The sequence below is a fragment of the Glossina fuscipes genome, unplaced genomic scaffold (genome assembly GCF_014805625.2).
Source record: "Glossina fuscipes isolate IAEA_lab_2018 unplaced genomic scaffold, Yale_Gfus_2 27, whole genome shotgun sequence".
NCBI classification, from domain to species: Eukaryota; Metazoa; Arthropoda; class Insecta; order Diptera; family Glossinidae; genus Glossina; species Glossina fuscipes.
In genome coordinates, this window is record NW_023998422.1 from 10,837,550 (window position 1) to 10,860,494 (window position 22,945).

General features: G+C 34.3%; 2 protein-coding genes across 3 annotated transcripts in view; one reads left to right on the plus strand and one right to left on the minus strand.

Annotated features, from left to right (window-relative positions):
- LOC119636063 (protein Wnt-5) overlaps positions 1-22,945 on the plus strand; it is a 216,966-nt gene that overhangs the window by 151,983 nt on the left and 42,038 nt on the right. For both annotated transcript variants that reach the window (XM_038031152.1, XM_038031153.1), the window contains exon 4: positions 6,920-8,606. In XM_038031152.1, coding sequence (XP_037887080.1) covers positions 6,920-8,606 — 1,687 coding nt within the window. The remainder of the gene's footprint in view (positions 1-6,919; positions 8,607-22,945) is intronic.
- Positions 3,633-4,240, minus strand: LOC119636064 (probable salivary secreted peptide). The gene is made up of 2 exons (XM_038031154.1): positions 3,917-4,240; positions 3,633-3,815 (listed from the first exon to the last, which is right to left on the minus strand). The coding sequence occupies exons 1-2, from the start codon at positions 4,142-4,144 to the stop codon at positions 3,633-3,635; spliced, it is 411 nt and encodes a 136-aa protein (XP_037887082.1). The 5' UTR covers positions 4,145-4,240.

Here is a 22,945-nt window from a genome sequence, read left to right on the forward strand (position 1 = left end):
TAAGATATGAGAAAAATTTACTGACAACAACCACGAATGTTGTAAGTCCGGATGAGTGGTTGCTCTCAACTAAAGCCAGGTAGCCATCTATCCAATACTTGCCGAATAAAGCAGATAAATTTCAGCATTCAGTCATGCGAAAGAGATGCAAGTACAGCCGTCTATGCTAAATGTACTAAGGTAATCTGCGGAAAATATGCTTCAAAAAGCGAGTGTTTTTAGTAAACTGTGATAAAAGTAAAAAAAATTATATTTAAATAAAATTTTATTTTATATTAAAAATCTTCAAATTTTGATATTTAACGCACATTGATGCACACACTTCATACAAAAATAGATGTGCACCCACCGTCGGGCAATCTAATGTTCAATAAAGTATGATTTCATATATTTTTGTGATTAAAATTATTATATATATTGTTTTGTATTTGTTATTATCTTTACTATTAACGAACGCATTGTTTTAGTAAACGAACTAAAAAGTTTAAAATTAAACTTAATTTAATTATAATTGCGATTAAATATTCGTTACAAAATCGTTTATTATTAATACTCTAGGCGATCAAATGTTTATTTATTGATTGTTACGTATAACGAATTACGTCATGAGATCCCAATATATCAAGTGACCGCAATATCATGTCAATTAATTTGAAATTTTGAAATAAATGAAACAATTCAAAACTGAACTGACTCGAATGCATGCATGCAGTCGTTCAGTCGATATGAATCAACAATCGTATGAATATATGGATGGATGCAGATGCGTGTACGCGTGTATAATATGTATTTTGAGAGTAGTGGTTTTCAACCATTGGCATTATTTGCTTAATCTCTAATGAATGAATTTTTGGCTTAGAGAAGAACAAAACCAAAAATAACATAATGTAATGAGAATCATTTTGGAAAACCAATTCATATACATATAAATTTAAAATTATTAAACAAATTAAAATTAATAGTCATCATACTTGTCAAGCATAGAGTAAAGCTTTTGCTGGTGATTTTTCGAGGACTGAGCGAAAAATTGAACGAGATTTTCATACATAGGTACAAAGGCAAGCGCTACAATTCTCTTTTTATTCCCGATTTTTGTACGCCTAAGCATTTAAAGAGAAGCGTTTCCTTTAAAATTGATTTTCTCATCTATCTATCTGGTTATAATTTATATATAATCAGCAAAAGCCCGCAAGCAGTAGTATTTTCAGTTTGCTCTTTGTTGTAGTCCCGACCTTTGATCGATTTTGGCCATTTTCAATACTAACAAGAACTTGCCATTTAAAGCCGAGGAGGATGTCAACAGCACACCTCCGCATAAGCATAGACAAAAACGAACAGATGGACCGACATGGCTAAATCGATTTGAAATTTAGCACTGATCAGGAAAGCATATATTTTATGATGTCCGTGAAGCTTCCTTTGGCTGTTGCATACAGAACGAAAATGTTTCTATCCGTCAGTGCTGGATATTAAAAACATAAAACGAGTTTAAAGTGAAGCTTCTTGATGGACGTCGACCTCTCCATGTAAGTGCAATGAATTTCGCATAGCGCGGGTTTACAAATACAGAATCGATTGCTGATTCTCGTCTATCAGGAAAGCAAATCTTTCCAAATAATGCAAAGGATGCCAAAGAAGCTTTCAAAGCTAACCTTATGTCGAAAGTGGAGGAAAAAAGACGATTGTCCAGATCACTGAGCCCATTGAATTTCTGCTCAGGATAATGGATCGACTTTTGTGGACTTATTGAATTCTAGAAGAACTAAAAGCAGATCTAACCCTTGCCGGAGACTCTATTTGACTTGTGAAATTAGAAAGTAATTGAAAAAAAAACTTGTTTCCAATGTTCTTGACGCGGAAAATCGTGTAGCATTATTTAGTCCAAAAATTGTTAAGGAAGCAGTTCACTCAGACTCTCTGAGGCACAAACCAAATGTGCAAAGGATATGTACCTTTTCGTTGTATGAATGATTGTAATGAGATTCAAGTCGAATGCTTTTTTAGATGCAATCGATTTTTATTTGTTTCTTTTATGAGGTTATGTGAGATCAGTTTCTTTAAATTCCTTCCAAGTTTCAGCTTATCATAGCAGGCGCAAAGTAAAAATACATAATATCTTCGACAAGGAGGGGCGGCAGTTTAGTGGATGCGTGCCCAAATTGGTAAATGTTATCAACTGAGCACTCACAACAGGTATGTTCGTGTCTGCTCTACCACACTACGTTTTAAACCTGCAAACACTGACTTGGTAGTCGCGGTACTTATCCACTCGACCACCGATGAGCAATGAGTGAAAGTGAAGTAACATTTTAACATTATCAAGGTATGGTAACACATCACAATGCTAGAAGATCGGCAGTTTCGACGAATGTAATACCAAAAAATTACTATTGCTTGTCGCTAATATGGCAATATCGGAAGGACGCAATTCGCGAGACTAATCGTAGCATCGCAAGTGTTTGTTCGTATGTTTATCAAGTCAATTTTCGATCCTCGATATTCATTTCAAAGAAATGCTACCTACTTGATTAGAAGAATAATTTAAATATAAACAAGAGGTAAAAGCATTAAAGTGGGGCATGGCCTATCTGCAAATAGCTTCCGTCCCCCCGTTATCCATAGATCGATTTTTCAAAATAAGGCGTTACATGGGAAAAATTAGTCCGATTTGAGTCATTTTCAATAGCTTTCGTCGTTGAGCCAAAAGCAGCTAGTGTAGCAAACAAGAAGGACAGACAAGTAGATGGATGCAGAAAATGATTGTGAATCGATCGGTATAATAAAAGTTGGATCTATCCTATGACCTTCTGCATGCTGCATACATTCATACAAAAGTTAGTGTACTCACAAATGGGTATGTAGGGTATAATGAATTTAAATTCAATTTAAAATATTATTTGAACTGGGCTATCACAACTAACTATATTACAAAAAAAAAAAAAAAAGAAAGTACACGCACTCGATGGGCAACGTAATGAGTCGGCATAGAATAGAGTGCTATTTGAGACGCGAATATAATAAATGAAATTATGTTGCTATGGAAATTTGAAAAATTCCCCCAATTTTTTAATTAGTCCTCGTGTGTACCAAAAATTCGATTAGTTCGCTTATTTCTATTTGGGTCAACGAAATATTAAAACGCATGTTATGTAAAATAATAAGCAATTGCATGCATTTTTGTTTCTCTTTTTTTTTTTTTTTTTCTAAGGGAAATTTGTCATTTTTGATTTAGCAGGTGAATGGTAAAAAAAAAAAAAAGAAGAAATTTATGTATATTACAGAAATATGCATAAATGTGACACAAATCTGTATTTCCGATAATAATTACATGTTGCATGTTTGGCAAATATTCATTATTTTCAATGAAATTCACTGGCATCGTATATACATCGTATGCATGTGAGATTGCATTCCCGTATTCCTGTTGGTATATACGTAGTTATGCGTATGCACCACGCATACCTTTACATACGTTATTACGTACAAAATATTGTTATTATTTTTAATTAAAATTTCATTTTATGAATTTACATAAATTTATTTATTGTTATTTTATTTTCTTCTTTTTTTTTTTTTTTTTTTTTTTTTTGCTTTTTTTTTTTTTTTGTTTTTTTTTTTTTTTTTCTACCTTCTCACTGACCATAAAAATCAATTGTGAAATTAAAGCCATGACCACGTTGAGATTTCAAATGTATTAAAGCGAAATAAGTGCTGGGACCGCCATCCTTTAGGGTAGCGTAGCCTCCATTACCATTGCTATAGTTATCTGTAACAATAATTTGGGTGATGGTGCGTTCGTATGCCAATTCGCCTGGCTGTGGAATATTTGTTATATAATTTATTTTAAAATTTGTCACTCTTTTTTGCGGCAGAGAGAGGAAGGGGGGAAAGTTTAAAATTTTTGAAATTTTTCTACCTTTGGTCGATAGGAGAAATCTTTTGATATCACACGCATAGTTTTTGCTTTTTCGGCAACCACATGCCTACTGAGATGAACAGCGCGTGGACTGTACGCTCCCCAAGTGATGTTGTGGCACAATTCTTCTTCTGTATCACTACCGGCACGTGAAATACATGAAGCCGGTGCTACGGTATCTACGATAACGCTTACGATTAAAAATGTTGCGTATTTTAGTAAAAACATACTTTCCTTCTCGTCCGCTATTCTAGGCTACTAGTGTTTAACTGAGAATTGCAAACTATTCGAGAAACTATCACGAAAAAAAAAAGAAATTTTTTTTTTCAAATATATAAACTACTAACGCTGGAGTGAATTGAATTTAAGTTTTCTTTTATCGCAAATTGCTGAGCAATGTGAGAAGAAATTTATCTAAAAAGCATTTAATCGTTATAAGACGAATTTTTGATACCCATCGCTTACATGGTGTATATTATATGGAAAATTGTGATCATTTCAATGGAGTGTTCTGCAGGTAGTTTGCAAGGAGTTACCTTAACTATAACTTTCCATCCACGGCTTGTGGTGCAAGGGTATGCGAAGTTAGTGCGAATGTCTGCAGCACATAGAAGAACTCGGGGTAGACCCTCCATTTATTATACCGATCGATTAAGGAAGTGTGTACAAGTTAGCTCGTCCGTCGATCCGTCTGTACCTCTTGTTTTCTTGTGTTCAACCTATAAAGAGCACATCTTGGCACATATTAATGAAATTTGGTCCACTGGCGTGTTTTTACCCAAGAACAAATCCTATCTAAAATGGTTTCGATCGGACCACTTTTTCGAGCACTTCCCCTATAATAACTTGTTTGGAAAAGTCGTTATATGAATAAATGCATTAAGCGAAATGGTGTAAGCTATTTGAAGGCTGATCCTGTCTCACAATAATATTTTTACTTGCTTTGTCTTAAAGAAAAAAAACAGTGCTGTTTGCTTCAGAGTTGTTGTGGGCGTGCTTACTAGCAAATACAGCAGCAGTTTGCTCCTCGTCGCCAGCTCATTACTTCTTGTTGTTTTGTGATATGCAAGAGCGAACTTTCGAACGCATAGTTAAGCTTAAAAATTTTTAGTGATTAAAGTTCACATTGCTGAGGCAATCATTTCGTTATAATCAATAATCGTTTAGAAGAAATTTAAGATAGCAAACAAAATCCACTGCTTATAGCTCTGTAAAGCTAGTGTTGGAAAAAAGAAGACTTCGAAAGATCAAGAATAGATTGCAGCCTGCTGAAGCATGAATTGAAAGCTTTACTTATCCTTCTCCTTATGCTCATTACAATCGTACAATATTGTAGCCCAATCGCCAAAACCATTAACCTGTTTTTGCGCTTCAGTGAAATGCGAGATGCGTGCTAACTTGTTACAAAATGAATAGCAGCCTTAGTATACTTTCTCTCATTTATGCTTAAAGCAATTGTACCGACGTCAGTGATAAATAATCAAATGTAAAATGCATAAATTATACACTCGTTAGTTAACTGCTACAATAATATCCATGAAAAAATTAACCCGTTAAAATAAGTTTTATTAAAATATTCCAGTCAAGTATAAAAAGGAAGGCAGAGAAGATTCATTTGAATTAATTTTAAAAATTTTGAATATTATTATTTTGAATTTTGAATCAACAAAAGGGATTTTCATACTTGAACTTTCATGGCGTTTAACTTATTTTGCTGTTTCAATGTCGACCTACGTTATGTCGCATAGGTAATGGTTAACTTAAGACTCCGTCATGGTAGGAAGATAATGAAAACATCAAAAAATGATTATTATATTAAAAGAATATAAACATTTTTTTTTTTTCTTAACCGTGATTTTTTTTACTCTCTTTTCTAACAAACTTTTTTCAAAAGCACGTCAGAAATAAGCCAAATAATTGCGAGAAACTTTATCATTACAAGTAAAAGAAATTTAGACAATTTATTATTAACCCCTTTTAATACAATTTTTGAAGCAAACGAATAAAAGGGAACAAAATTTCAGATGCTCTTGTGATGGCTAGAAGGCAGAGTGCGTTCATTGTGTTCCATATAAATGCTATTAACTTTTTAAATTTTACCCCTCGCCTGATTCGAAGAAACATGACGCTTGATCGGAAGGCAAAACTGGAAGGATCACAAGATAGCAAGGGCCCAACTTGATAATGTCTTTTATAAGATTCGTCTCTTCATAATCTTTGACTTCCAGTGTAGTGTGATCTTTACGACAGGAGAAGTTAAAATACTCCACAGATTTATGAGTAATCACCCAAGTAACAATGTCCGCTTATATGGGATCGGAGATGTGCCAACTGATGAATGTGAAGAATAGCGTAACAGAAAATCAGCTAAACGTCTCATTTTCAGCTATAAAAAATCTGATAACATTAGATCTACTTTCAACATTTTCATTAACTGCAATCTTTTCAAGGTATAATAACTTCCGCTCTGTCAGCAATACGCATCTTTGGCAGTTGACTTTCTTTCTCAAAACAGCTGATTGTGCTTCTTAGTTTAACACTAATCAAATTTCAAGTATTACGTCAATCGGCCAATTAATATACTCCTCAACAGCCGAAGCTTGCATTCAGTACATAAGTGATTGTCAGTACATATACTTTTGCCTTCTATTGAAAGGGGACCTGTCACATCGATGCTTTCATACAGCATCATATATTTAGTTCAATGGGATCAATGAAGAATATGATCTTATCCTCAACAGGCTAAATCCATCCATCTTTAAGAAAAGAAAAAAAAAAAAACATTTAAAAATACAACTCTGTAGATTGCTGTTTTCTATTCTGATTTCCTTTTGTCTTAAACGTTTTTATTCTCTTTTACTAATCTAATCTTACTACTCCTTAAAAGAACTAACTGCGTTTTATTTCTATTCAGCGACGATTATCGCAAAACAATGAATATCTAGAATTTTGAATTATAAAATATTTAATTAATTATTTTTTTTGTATATTTTTTCATTGCAGTTGTCTAGGCCTTAAGTCACCGTTTATCGAGTTTAGCAATGAATTAGAAATATTGGCGAATAACAGCATACCGTTGAATATTACTAAAGATGAGCAAGCTCTTATGCATCAAGAGGGTTTACGTAAGTTGGGCACTTTTATTAAACCGGTTGATTTACGGGACTCAGCGACCGGATATGTTAAGGCAGATCTGACAAAGAAAGTGTATTCACCGGGCAGTTATGGCCCGCAAACGCAACGTCGTTTACATCCGATACAAGAAGAAATGGATCAGAAACAGATTATTCTCTTGGATGAGGATACGGATGAGAACGGTCTGCCGGCCAGTTTAACCGATGAAGATCGTAAATTTATAGTACCTATGGCTTTGAAGAATGCCTCACCTGATCCCCGATGGGCTCAGGCTACATTTCGTGGTACGACTACTACGACTAGCACGACCACAAGAGCACCTATTACAACGACCAACAAACAGCAGCAACAGCAGCAGCAGCAGCAGCAACAACAACAACAGCAACGGTCCACAACACCTGCTACACCCGAATTTGCGTCCAATATTGAAGATCTCAAGAAGCATATATTATTTTTACAAAATCTAACCAAACATGATAGTACCTTTCAATCGAAATTTGTAGTGTTTCCTAGTTTACAAAAAGACAAACAACGAAATTCATCATCGGCGACAACGACGACAACAACTACACGTACTCCGTTTAGACCGATATTTCAGTACTCAGCACCAATTATACCGCCCACTAGAAAATCTACTTTAAATATAAACAGTAAAATACCGCAAGTACCGCCCTTTGGTGGCTACTATCATAATCAAAACGAAGACGACGAAGATAGTTTATCACAATTTTTTGCTCCTGTCAATCCAAGAGATAAAATCGCTATTGTGCCGCAAGTTTTATTGCTTAACGACCAAAACAAGGACCGAAACGATAAAAAAAAATCGTTTAGCATACTGCCTTTACCTACGACAACTACAACGACAACTAGTACGACGGTCGCAACTACAACAACTACGACAACTACAACAACTAGACGTCCCACGAAACCTACAAAGTTACCGCCCTGTGTACGAAATCCCGATTCGCCAAAATGTGTACGGCAACGTAAACGTGAAGAGCTACAAAGACAACGTGATCGCGAACAATTATTACGTGAACAAGAGAAATATATGCCGCGCTACGAACCGTATTTGCAAACCTTGAATAATACTAAACGCTTTGCGGTATCTATCGAAATTCCCGATTCCTTCAAAATACCTTTCAATGAAAGTGAATCATCTAAGCAAAGAGCAGTTGAAGAAAATTTACAAATTCTCTCCCGTTTTGTGCGTTCAACTCATAAAAGACGGAACATTGGTGGCGGTTTAACGGGACGTTCGAATGAGAAATTCGCCTCCAAATATGGTACTTCCGGGGCTTTTTTAGACCGTGATGCTGCTCTATCAGCAGCAAATGGTCGAGATTTTGTTTTGTCCAATGCTGAACAGTTTGGTATGCTTCCAGTTAATTCAAGTACGCCAACTACTACTGTTGAGCCTTACTCCGAACCGATAGACTTGAATCCCGATAATTGTTATCAAGTGGAAGGCATGACTTACGGCCAAAAGAAACAATGTGTTCTCCATACAAGCGTTATGCCGGCGATTAGTCGAGGTGCACGAGCTGCAATACAGGTAAATAAATTAAATGAATCTTATGCTACCTCAAAGATACATGGGTTAATCGTATGTCTAGCATTTACACGGTTTATTTTTCTTAAGTGTTTTGTGAAGTGTTTTCGATTTCACTTTATACGTCTTTCAATCTTTTCGCATCATTTCTCATAGTCAGCTTTACTGGCCTTCAATGGCTGCTTTTTTGTCGCTCTTCTGCTACTCTTTTCGGGAGGTCTAGGATTTTTTCCCATGGATGCGAAAAAGTCACAAAACAGCAAGTCTTAATGGCAAGGCGCATGGTCGAGCAGTTGTCGTAAGAACTCGTTGTTGATGCGTATGTGTATTCCCATTGTGTCATTCCATGTAGAGAATGTATATACAGTGAGAAACAGAGCACGTAGCCATCATCGTAATGTCTGCAGAAAGATTAAAGCGTGTGAATAAAGATTTCGTTTCGACTAAGATAAGCCTGAACTGATCGAGAACAAAAAGTATATCTAGTAATATGCAATAAATCAAGAACGAGAACTTCACGGTGTTGTGTATCAACTTTGCCGTAGAAGAGACTTTGGCAATTATTTTATGAGCTAACAATTTCCGTGCGACCCAATCGTTCAGAGCCTATTTTCAGTAAATGTATTGCATGATATACAATAAATTACCAGAAATATCCTTTGTGGTGGGTGTTTTCAAGGCATTCTTTCATTGTGCCGTAAGGCGTTAATCATAGTGAAATATTTAAAGATCGAAAAAAGCTTGGAAAATCATTGAGCAACTTTAGTTAAAAGTTGAGTAGAATGGTAAAGAAAGAAAAATAAGAAGAGAAAAATCATAGAATGACTTCCGTCAACTAACGACATTAGTGGTTTCAGTGATGACATATTTTATATACCAGCTGTACGGTCTTCTCCAAACCCTGCCCAGATAACTCGCAGTGAATATAAATTTCCAAATTTGAAAACAAAATTGAGGCTTAACACGAGCAACAACCGAACGTGTAAACTTTTTCTCTAGAGCGCAGAACGTACGTTCTTCTTTCTATACTCATCACAAAGAGAAAATTACCCTACTAAAGAATCTTATGGGAGTAGAGAAAATAAATAAGAAATTTGTTCGCTCTCAATAGGTATTCGCCTTTTTTCCTACTTCTATCCCCTAACCCTGAACAAATATGAATTCATTATGTTTAACCTAAAACTTTTCATTTAAAGGAACATTTTTCGATGAGTTTCTCGTAAGCCTCTGTATTTCAAGTTAAATTTGAATGCTTTAGCTGAATTTCGTGAAGAGCTTTTTACCATCTATTTTACTTTGGCTTACCTCTACGCGTTGTGGTGAAAATCTTTCTCTCCTCCAGTCAGTTTATGTCGTCATATTCCGGCATATTTGCGTTATCTTTATCTTTGGAATAAAATATAATTTATTGCAATATGGACATATTTACATAAATATATGCAAAAGGTCTTCCAAAATGAACTTATGGTTTCATGTTTTCAGTGACCTGATTATATAGTTATCAGGGAGATGTTCTTTCAAAACGGTTCAGCTCTATGACAAGTAACGACGGCTGCAAGACTTGTTAATGTTCAGATTACATTCAGCATGAAAATGACATCGCGATGATTAAATATTCCCAAAGGTAGCTGCGTGGCAACATTATGCAGACTTTATGACTGCCATAGATCAACATAGTTTCTGAAATCCTTTAAAACTGAGAAGGCACTGAAACGTAGGTATCAATGTTAAGATTTCGTGGTCCCTTTAAGTGCACAGTTGAGGGGGAACCGAGTTTATGGCGATGTTCCTAAGGAGAGTTTAATGATTTTCTTTCGGGCAAACTCAAAAATTTCTCTGGTGAAGATTTAGCCTTATTAGAAGCTCTGTTGGAAGAACTTTATGCATTTTTTTTTTACTTTTAGTCTCCAATTTTTTATACATGGTTTTTTAAATATGTTCGTAAGTCTAAGCTTTCAAAGTCGCTAGACATCGTTTCAGACTGTTTTTAGTACTTTCCAGGAAGTGCCAGTTTGTAAAATCCAACTTAAAACTTTCTAAGCAAACGCTTCGCATTAGTCTGTCACGATCTCTTCTAATCGGCTTAAGCTTCTCCTAACAGCCAGCTCTCTCTAAGCAGCTTAGATTCCTTTTAATCAGCCGCTCTTTTTGTATCACATACAGGTAGAGGACCCACAATTCCAGCAATTCCACGCAGAGGGAATCGCTGGCAGAATCGTCGTAGTGTGGGTGTTCTGCCCGACTGCTGGGACGGCTCTTAGGGGAGTTTCGTGGTGGCTGTAGTTGCCCGCAAAATCGCGGGAACATTAAATATTTGGGGTGTTAGGTAGGCCTCGCCCCCGTCATAGGGAAGGGCACATGCCCTTGATCTGGAACTGCAGGGAGCCTCCCTGCTCCCTGTGGGGCGTGAGTCACCCTGCCTCACTACGTGTGCTAGCGGGCACCGTAGGGTTAAACCTTAACAAGTAGGCACGTATGTTAAACCATTGACGCACCTCTGTACCACGTACTTCTTTTACTCACCTAATAGTCAATCTAGCGCCTTTCTGACCAACTTAATCATTTCTAAGCATGCTATTGCTTATTGCTTTCTGCTAACTAGCATTGTCACAGTATTACTCTAGCTTCTTTCTACTTAACTAAGTCGGTACTGAGTAAATAATTATATAAGGTTTTCTGCTAACCAGGCTTGATGCAGTATTCTTAGCCCAGATGTATGCATTTAGTCAACCTTGCATTTTCCTAAACAATCTCAGCTTTTCTTAGCAACCTACTCTTCCTAAGCAGTTTACATCCCTTCTAATCAGTCGCCCGTTATTGGGATCATTCCACCCGCTTACATTACACTTTACTTCTCTAGTAATCAATCTAGCGCTTTTCTAATCACTTCTGAGCAGGCTATTGTCTACCGCTTCCTGTTAATCCAACTTTCACACGTTATTTCTAACTAAGTTATAATAACAATTAATAATAAATTGTTTGATTTGTTTAATCGATAACTGCTTTTGATGAAATTTATTTTTCACAATTAAAATCATTGGATTACTGTTCAAATATTTCCAATCAGGAATTTCTAACATCTATGTATTATGGCAATGAAATGCGAGCAGTACTGTTTTGTTTCAGACTAAAATGTCGTCCAAGCAATGTAGTAAACTTTCGTGGATCCTGTCTGTACTTATCTCTGTTGTAAATTATAAAATGTATCTCTGATCAATGAATTAAATTATGAATTTATTTTGGAACACCTATTATTAATGAACGTGCAAACGCACACATATGCCCCGAACGAGACGACACGCGTTATATCAATAAATCACTAGCGAGGGAAACGTATAAACTGAACACTGTGGCGTTATATGCAAATTTATAATAAACCCGAACAATGGTTAGTAATGTAAAAGAAATTATTGCCGCTGTACATATATATATATATATATATATATATATATATATATATATTTGTATAAATCTGCATAAGTCTGATGATGATTGTTGCAATTTTCGAAAAAATACACAAAACAGAAAAAAAAAAACAGAAAACAAAAACTGCAAACGATATTGTGTTGCCAGCCACCATAAAATATAAACTAAAAGTAAATTATGCGAGTATTGCGGTACACCCAACACACCGCCAGCATATTAAATTCAATTAAATTCAACACTTGCTCATATTATGAGACGGAATGTTATGTTTATATAAAATTGCGTTCGTCGTGTATATACATATATACATATACATATATTTTTATATCAATGAGTATAAAATTGTAGTATAGTTGTCTGATTAAAAACCGCACACGAAGTGTGGAATAAATGAATGAACGAATAACCGAATGTATGCATGTTTGTTTGAATTAAATAGCTGCCGTTTCCATATATAAATTAAAAATGGTTTCAATTTTTTTTTTTTTTTTTTGTCTTTTGTTTTTTTCTAGTATAACACACAAATATATATATATCATAAGTACTTTATGAGTTGTAAGCGAAGTGGCCACTCAACAATGCATTAAAGAATTTTTGCTTAACAACATATTAAAAAAAAAAAAATTGCAAACGAAACTTGAAATGATTTGAAATTTAATAAAAGCCTAAAAGAAAGAAAAACACCCTTAATAAAAAAAAAAAAAAAAAAAAAAAAAAAAAAACAAGTTCGAAGCGGCTTCACAAATGCTGTCACTTTCATTATATAAGTAAGATGGATTGATTCGCTTGCATCCTTTATGAAAATGTGGTCATGTATGCGTGCGTGCCTTTATCACTCTTGCCTCTGTCAGCGAATGCTTGTAAGCACTTGAGCTTTTAATAAATTTTTATATAAATGTCTGGCTCTTTGGGCCCAATGCAATTCCTTTTTTTTTTTTTTTTTTTGCAATGTTCTGCTCAAGTGCCGTGAGTTTGGCCTTAAAACACTTTTCTTTTTTTTTCTTTTTTTTTCGTGTACATGTTATTAAATTTTCGCTTCATAACGTTTTGATATATTTCTGTTTTCAATTTTCTTTGTGGTTTCTGTGAATATAATTTGGTTTTTTTTTTTTTTTTTTTTCTTTTAACTTTTTGACACCGACAAACACGCCTATATTTTATAATAATTAGCCCCTTATGTCATATCCTATGTATTCTATGTTCAGGCATGTTTTGCGTGCGCGTGCATGCGTGTGTTTGTTACTTTTGTTTATGGCCTGCTTAACAGTGACTTGCTCGCTTACACGCAGTTGGTGTTGATTACTCTTTACGTTCATATTATTGCTATTATAACACATTGCCTTATTGTGTATTGCATGTCTTACGCTATGATCCTATACCACTACTACTACTACTACTACTACTACCACTACTACTACTACTTAATAATCGTCATCCCCTTTTCGGTATGCTTTTGAGCTAATTTTTGACATTCATTCATTCAACCGAACCATGATAATATGTCATAGTCAGTGAAAAGGAAAAAGTATTTCCAGTTAAGCATTGAAAAGTTGCATGTCGTTCTTTAATACACTTAACGTACGTTAAAAACGCCTCAGATGTATTCGTATATACTTGGCGACTATTAGTTCACTTTACTTGGCTTGTGACCCTTACTTCTCGCATTCAATACGAAACTGTGTAAATTGTGACTTGTTGTTGTTGCTTCGCTTTCTGATATTCGTTTTTATAGACCTTTTCAAAAGCAGTTTTTGTCCAATGATTGATTATTATTACATGCTTTCGGATTTTTTTTTTTGTTTTTTTTTTGTTTTCTTTCGACAGGAAATCATAAAGATGTGAACATAACGTGCAATAAACGCGAGCGTTGTAGTCTGAAATATCAAGAAAATGTTGCTTAAGGAAATTAGAAAACAATTGATACAAAAATTACTTCTACTCATGCGAGCATATTCCGTGACGGAGACCAGAAATCTTTCTTCTTCTTTTAAAGTGGACTCTTAAGAATTTTAGCTGAATTCTTGATAAATGCTTCAAGTTAATTAAAATAATTTCTTAGCTTTTGGGACTTTGCTTCTAATATGTTTAACAATTTTTATTATCATTCGAGCAAATATTGCATGAAATAATCCTCATTATCCGCTATGAAGAATAGATTTATCGTAACTTGAGTCAAGCATTTCCATTTCCTCTAATTAAAAGATATTCTTATATAATTAGACTGATTTTTTAGAATTTAGTTTATTGTTTATTGTAAATAAATGCAAACCCACAGCATGAAATCGCAATAATTATTATAGCGCAAAAAAGTAGCATGAAAGAATTATGAAAACGTACTTGACATAAAAATAAAAAGAAAAAGCATGATTTACGCGTTGTATGTAATTGAACCACTTGTTACATTAATGTTATAACAGATGGATCCCTTACTCTTGATTTTATTTCAATTTCGCTTTCAACACCTATTGTGTAAACAAATATGTTTTTTTTTTGAAGCTTTATTCAGTGAAATCATTCAGTGTACAAAGCATTTCATTCAAAGTATTATCAATCATTAGCGAATACTTGTTTCCATCTTTCAGGCAATTTTCCAATTCCATCTTAAAAAGATTCGTCGTCTTTTAAAACTATCCCATATTTGAATATTTCCATCCGAATCAGAACACTCTTCGAGTATTAACCATTGGCAGTCGCGTTAATCGAAAAACGCAATACCTGCTGATAACAGCAGATATATCCTGAGTGAGTTGCGCTTTACGGAGCCACATTTTCTCAGAGTGTAACGTTGCGATATCATAACTTTTTGGCATATCGCGCCCATTTTTGGTCGCAACTGCATAAATTATTGTTCTTAGCATTCGTTTGTGATGGTTTCATTTAGTTGAACCATTGATTGCTGTTAATGGTCCGCCTACTCATGGTCACGATTATTTGGGCTTCGGATACCATGATGCATCCACTACTCATCATACCTAACGATTTAGTAGCAGCATCCTGTGAACTAAGCAGGAAAAGCAGGAATTTCTTTGGCGCAATACTATATTGTCTACGCTTTAGCGTGATAGTTGCATAGAGCTTAAAGATAGAAGTTGCAATTTTCTTCGATACCTTAGAGTAGTATTGCTCGCAGTCTAACTCAGAAAATGCAAAGAACTAATTTTTACTCCTAATAGCTGGGGTGATTTAAAGTTTCTATTGTCGAACGATGGTCACTAGCAATTAAGGCTATCGGCCCTTTTCTTCAAAGAACAAACTAATTAGTTAATCCAGTCGTTTTAATGTGAAGTTGTATATTTTATGGATATTATGTTCTCTGAGTACCTTGAGGATGTCTCTATGGTTAGGCTTTCCTAAAGCGATATTCGAATATGGGAAATGTTTTAATATTCAGGGAGTGGTGATTTTATCCACAATTTTTAATTGGAAGGGTAGATTTATTAAGAGTTCGTTGCTATGACCAAAATTAATTCCTGGAAATGTGCTGCGCTTGATATTCTCGGCATTGATTAGACATAATAGCGGGACGAGGTTAGGATGAATATGCAAGCAGTATGGATGATACCACTCTCTTCTTCTCTTTAATTTTTTTTCCCAAAATTTTCTTTTGTTTGCGTTTTTCATTTGTTCTCTATATTTGAAGCCACCGCATCGTTTTAGTTTCATTAAATATAACCCATTATATATAGGACGTTTATGGTCTTTGCGATCTGATAATTCACATAGTTGTGTTTCTTTTGTTTACGCCATATAATGCACTCTTGTGCCAATGATGCTAATACAACTAATATATAAATATGTTAACATATTTATGGACTTTGCTAAAATTTAATAACTTCAATCTGCTTGTGTAGATATTTTTAACACTGTCGCGTATAATTGGTCTTGCGTACTGCAAAGAGAGCTCTTGTATAAGATGGTTTAATTTTTGGTATTTTATGAGAACAACAACAAGCTTAGAATAGAAAGATGATATATTTTATTCCTTTTAATATGATAGAAATATCCCATCGAAAAGGAAAATCGGTTTTTGAACTGACAGAGTTTTAAGCTCTGGCGCTGCTGTTTGCTCAGACGTTGTGGTTATTTTCTTACAAGAACTATTACGTACGCAAATTAAAGATTCGCCTGAAATTTCTTTTTTTCTTCTTTGTTTTTTTTTTTTTTTCAAATATGACTACACCACTTGGGGAATGTGCCCAATGCGCTTAACATGTCGAAGGTTACAATGAATCGGAGAAAACGAAAAAGACGGAGTGATTGGCTGCAATTGCCAGTGGATGTGTCCCTAATTGGTAGGTGCTAAGCCTTTACCGAGTGAACATTTCCTTTCTTTTCAATATCGTCAATGGAGCCGAACCCGACTTCCGACAATTAACTACTATCAGCTAGGATGTGGACGGAAGTACTTGCAAAACACCTTTAAAAATCTTCAAACGTATTCAGCAGCTTGGAAATATTGTCCAATGCATAAAATTTTCGATAAACGAATGAATTGATTCTTACTAGTTTGAAACAAATTTAAACTTTTAAGGCTTTAAACGGTGTATTCAAATACATAAGCGAATGTGAATACAATTTTTTTTTTTTTTTTTTTTTTTTTTTTTGGCATCACTGCCACCTGTTTTCCATTTATCCTTGTAAACTATGAAATTACTTTGCTGTTTGCGTTCATCTTTCATTACATGAAAATGAAAAGAAGTCAATGTGTAAAACATTTCTAACCCGTTTAAAGAAGCATGAAAGTGAATGCAGTTTTTAGAGAAAATAAATGATAAAAACAAAAAAGAAGAGAAAAAGCTAAACTGATTCAAAGATGTGAAAAGGTGCCAAAACAGAAGTCCTTCAAATAATGCAAAAAGGAAATACATTTACATTTATATACATATATATATATATATATATGTATTCAGACTTTTAAACATATTTTTGTTTTTTTTTCTTTTTATGCTTTCATTATTTCTTATTTTATTATTTAAAATTACTTTTTTCTTTCATACTCTAGAGCCCCATAAGGCAGGCAAGCATTCATTCGAACAATAGCGTAACATAATATAAATGAATGGATGAATGAGTGGAAAACAGAGCAGCAAGCAATGCACACAGTAAAATGTTCATATATGAAAATTTGCACTTGCCCTACCATTCATACAAGCACACTAACACATACATTCATTCAAGTCAGTCATTCGTATATATTAACAACTGCAACGCATATCATATAAAATAACACAACATCTACAAAAACGTATACAGAGTACGGGTGCTATGCTACGAGAGAATATGTTTGTATTACAAGCCTTTAGGGCCACCCATTGCGTATGTGTACTGTTCTGTTTTGCTCTGTAAAGTCTTTTTATTATTATTTGTTTAAACTATATTAAGCCAGATATCAATGAATGTAAGTACACTAATTTCGTTGTACTGTTTGCATCATCAAAAGTCTAAGCACAAGAGACCTTTTAATTGTGCTCAGTTGTGTCCGTCTTTCTGTCTGGCTATTGCCAAAAGTATAACATTCGTAAAAATAGAGATAAAAAGTCATCAAACGCTAAGTATATCTACGCTGATCCGGCTTACGAAACCGATGTTCATTTGCTTATAAAAACGCCCAGCAGCACTAAAACTTATTATATGGCCAGCATAGTAATTTATCACCAATTTTCTTTTTACACGCGTAAGTCTGCGTACATCAATGTATCGATTGCAAAAGTTTTGAAATTGATTAATCTATGTCCGACCATCCGTCCATTTGTTGTTAAATTTCTAAAAATCGTGTGAGTTGAGAAAAAATTGAAATATCTTTTTCCCAAACTCGTTGTTTATTTACATACTTCAATTTCAAAGTCGCCTGATCCGCTTCTAGGCCCCTCCATAAGAACCAAGACACCTTGTCTAACCAGCATCGTTATTTATAAGTATTTGTATGTCTAAGATTCGGAAGTAAGATTTTAGGATTAATTAGTTTATCTCTGTCCGTCCGTCCGTTTGTTGTTATATTTACAAGATAGTAAAACTTGAGAAAAAGTTTAAATTTTATTTCCCAAACTCGTATTTTATTTATATAAATCAACTTTAAAAGGAATTATTATCAGTTTGTAAATACGCCCACAATTATTAAAATTTCGTTAGTCGATTAGGATGGTTATTAGTTTTGTTTTTCAATCTGCAAGTTTATATATATATATATGTATATATATATTTATTTGTTTGATCCAAGTCAATCCATCCGTCTCACACACGCCAACTTCAAATCTATTCGTTTAATTTATTTGTGCAAACTAAATTTACAAATTTTTTTAATCTACTTACAAAGTGGCGCACAAATAGCCAAAAAAAAAAAGCAACATTTAGAAAATCACAGAGAGAAATGTATTCATGAAAGAAAAGGAAAAAAATCAAGTCCAGGAGATTTGTAGATTTGTTACGAATACGTAGCGAAGCATACATATATATATATAAACAAAACAATGATTTTTTTTGTAATGCTCTGAATATCCAAAATTCACCTTATAACGCCTGTAGTTCTTGGTTTTGTTTTTAAAATTTATACTATTTCCTAAGTAAAAGCACGAATCACAATAACTCTATGCGGAGACGTAAACCATTTATTCATTTTAATTGTAAGAGAGATTAGAAGGGAACAAGAAAGTAAGCAACTGATTAATCAGTGTCCCCAGGAAGTCCTAAGCCAACTATATAAATATATATAAAAAAACTCGTGTTGTTTCAACAGCAATCGCCAGCTATCAGTTTTTTGAAGGGAAACTAAGCAAAACAAAAAAAAAAAAAGAAAAAAAAAGAAAAAAAAAAAACACACTCGGAGATATATAGTTTCTTTGATATAACCCTTTTTGAAATATTTTCGCTTATAGTTTTTCCAAGAGATTTGTTATCAATTCACCGGTTTTGTCCTCTTGTTATTCATCTTTTCATGGAAGAAACGCAATTGACGTTCAAAACGTTAGAAATGCTGGCAATTTTTCGAGATTTAATCTGTAAACTGCATTCAACGACATTTACCGGGCTTTCTGAAAACGTTTTCAATAGGGTGTTAGTGTGGCAAAGGCAGGTCATTGCCACCCCCAATCACACTACGCGTATACCATGCTATAGTTACGGCTGGTGCTGCTGCTGCTACTACTACTACTACTACTACTACTACTGTTGCTCTTGCTGCTGATGCTATTTCAGTTACTGTACAAAATGCAGTGAAACCCATTATAAGTTTAAGCTCGAATGCTTTTAATACAAAAAGCACAAACACACGCATAACAAAACAGTTAGAGTTTAAATAAAAGGAAGAAATTTTATAAACGAAGGGAGCGAGAGCGAGAAAAGAAATAAAAAAAAAATAAATAAATAAAAAATGAAATGAAAAAATAAATATTAAAAAAAAAAAAAAAAAAAAAAAAACAAGAAAACTTGGTCACCTTTCACTCTAATGCTTCCTTCCTTTCACTGCACTAAAACAAATACTTACACACTGTCTCTGCGGGTGTGAGTAGGTGTATGTTTGTTTGGTTGCGTGTTGAACTTAGCTCTTGTTTTTAATGTACGATGATGTTAGAGCATAGTTAACTTGGCATACACAAGCATATACAAAGATATAAATATGACATTATCATCAGCGTTACCAGATGTTTGCTTTGAAATATATTTCCCATGCAAATCCTGAGAGTTGAATATATTTTAACAAAATAATAAAAATAAAAATAAAAAATAATAATAATAAGAAAAACATAAAGCTGGAATAAAATTTCTATCTTATAGCTCATTAGCTCATTGAACTTTTGATTTTGTAATCTGTCTTCCGATAAGTGTCTTACAAAGCGATCGTCTATCATATGAAAAGTCAAGAACCCTCTGTTTCTTTCGATTTTAACCTTGATTTCCTCATGTTGTTCTTACTCATATATGCATATTTCCGCTAATGATCTCTCCGATATATATATCATCATGCAAGAATTGCTTATATAAATGGTATTGACATGTACGATGTAACTGTTCAAGTAGGATTAGAGAAGAATAGTTTCCGCTCGTTGAAGTTTATGAAGTCATATTATTCAATATTTACGAGAAATTTCGTAGCGTAATGTATTTACCTTGTTTATCTATTCCCTCAGCACATCCTTGCCTTCGATTAACGCCTGCTATTGGAAATCCCGTAGCCTCAAATATTAAACTCTGACTTAAAGCCTATAAAATAGTTTTAAAATCTAAAGCCTAACATGTACTTGATTTTCCCCAATCGGTAAGATTTGAATCTAAACATAATCCCCTCTGGAAGGCGTCTTCATTTATTGAAGAAATAAAAAAAAAAGCAAAAATACAAGCTAAAGATGATGTAAGCTTGCAGCCTGCAGAGAAAAAAAAATGAAACAAAACATCGCCTTTTGGGCAAACCAATTGACAAATGCATCCTCAGACAAGGGAAACTGTTGTTAATTTATCAAAAAAAAAAAAAAAAGCCGAAACAATACAAAGCAAAAGCCTCTGTACGTATATTTTAGTTTAGTTAGACTACTCTCAATAAATTGTACTATGTAGTGAATATCGAGCTAAAGCTTGATCCGAACAGATACCGCAATTGTATGAAAGTGTTTGTCTTTTTTTGGCATTCCAAACAAAATGACAAAACTAGGCCCACATTGCGTCGTCGGTGTGGCCATTATCACGTTCAGAAATCTACTTGCGCTCAGTACGGTCAGGTAGATGCTAAGTTACGTTCATATAATTGGTCTATTAAGGCTGAGAAGAGCAATATCAGTGCTACTGGTTGTATGTGTTTGCTTAAAGCAGTTGGGAGAATTTTCGTGGTGACCGCTACTTCCAGCTGATACGTCCACTATTGCGATTTCCTATCCACCGCAGTACACACATTTTATCTGTAGACCCTCTCAGATTCGCTTCCACATTTTTGCATTAACTAACAAATGCTTAGCTCTTCTAAGTTCTGCCAATAAAATGGCGAAATTTATTCGAAACGCCAGCATCATTTCCACTTCCACATAAGTACTGAAAATCTATTAAGATCCAGTTATTCCATAAACGATCGGCAGCAAGCTTTTATGCAAAGTGAATATTAGACGTGAAAGTAAATCTTTTCTCCTCTTACTGCTGCAAGAATGGTGTGAATTACTTTTTTAATACCCTTTGGTCACACATTTGATGAAAAATATGATTTTTGTGTCCAAAAAACCGGTGGTGTTTCAAGGGTGTCTTGTAAATAGAATGCAAATGGAAATGGACAGATAATAGTCAGCACTTTCCTTCGATTAGGGCAGAAAGAGTAAGGCGTCTCTCTCTTCGGCGTTTGTAAACAAAGAACTCAGCTTAGTTAAAGGCCATGCAAGTTGCGTTGTGTGGACTTCTCGGAAGTGATGCTTAAAGATGACCCTTTCTCATGAACAAGTCATAGTCTGGCGAAGGGGCATCTCTTAGAGAAAGCGACTCGCAGTTTGTTTTAAATTTGGTACAAGTTACAGCTTTTTGGTAAATGTGCTATGTTCGCATCACCAGCGTATCGACTGAGGCTGTGAGTAGACGTGTCACTTGCTCCTTGCAGTGGTTGAAAGCAAAAAGGTCAGTGCTTGCCAGCAGCGATGCTTTTCATCCATGTTTCGTTTCCATAATTATTTGGCAAGAATTCAATTCAATTTCTGAGAGTTAGTCTGCTATAAGGTGCCGTTAGGCGAGCTTGCAGATCGTCATCATCTGGCAGCTCTGCTATCGATATACGTACGAGTGCGAGTTGTTCAGTCATGGCACTCAGCTCGTTGCATTCCACTTGCACTTCAACTCATCGTCATAAGTATAGTTGAGCTGTGCTACTTTTCATTTTAGCCAAGTGACAGCTTTGTAAATGCGTTCTTGTTTTTATGTATCATCCTTAGTTATATATATATATATTTTATTTTTGTTTTTTGGCTTTTTTTCTGCTAACCTTTATTTTCCGTATTTATTTAACAAATTTGTATTTACAGGATGTTAAATTTCACAATTTTCGTCTCTGCGTTTTTTCCTTTTATTTTTTACCTTTTTTTTACATTTTTTATATACATTAAACGACTGCATTTCTTTTTTGTTTTTATTTTGTTTTTATTTAGAGAATTTTCATTTATTTTGTTGTTATTCCAGATCAAGCAACAAATTGCTGTATTTTCTCTTCGCGCTTAACAATGGAAAGTTCATTTGTTTTTATCTTATTCCTGTCGTGGCTTTAAGCACTTTTGTTTATTGTACGCTATTTCATTGTAGCACTTCTTTTTATTGTTGTTGTCGTTGTTGTTGCTATTTTAGTTCTCATTTTCATTTTCATTTAAAATTTCTCTTCTTATCTTTAGTTATGTTGTGGAAAAAATCCTTTTCTGCTTTTATAAATTATGTTAATTTCGCTGTTGTTGTGCCAGTTGTTTATTTTCTGTCATTTGTTGTGACCGCAGTTAGTTTTGTTTTATTTTATGACACAAATGAATTTTTATTTTTTTAACCCCTTTAGTCATAATTTATTTAATTAACCTTAATAAAATTTCCATGAAAAAAAAAGGAAACTCATCCGCTCGGCGCCCCGTTACCAGCAGCAGCACATTCGAAAACAAGAAATAAACTTTTATAACTTCTCATCTTCCTCAGGCTATGATAGAACAATTTTGTTTGTTTTTCTTTCCCAAAAATTCAAAGAAAAATCTCTTAAAAAGCCCCTCCTCTTAGAGTGTCAGCAATGATAAGCAATGATCTTAAAAGTCGACGCGAAGGGGTAAAAAATAAATCTGCTCTAAATTGTACACTTTCGTCTAATGGAATTGAATTTCGCGGATCTTTCGCCGCGACTTGTCATCTTTCTTCACTTACAGTTGGAACTATAATCAATTTCTGGTTAAACAATTGAACAAATTTTAGATTGGCATATAAGTTGA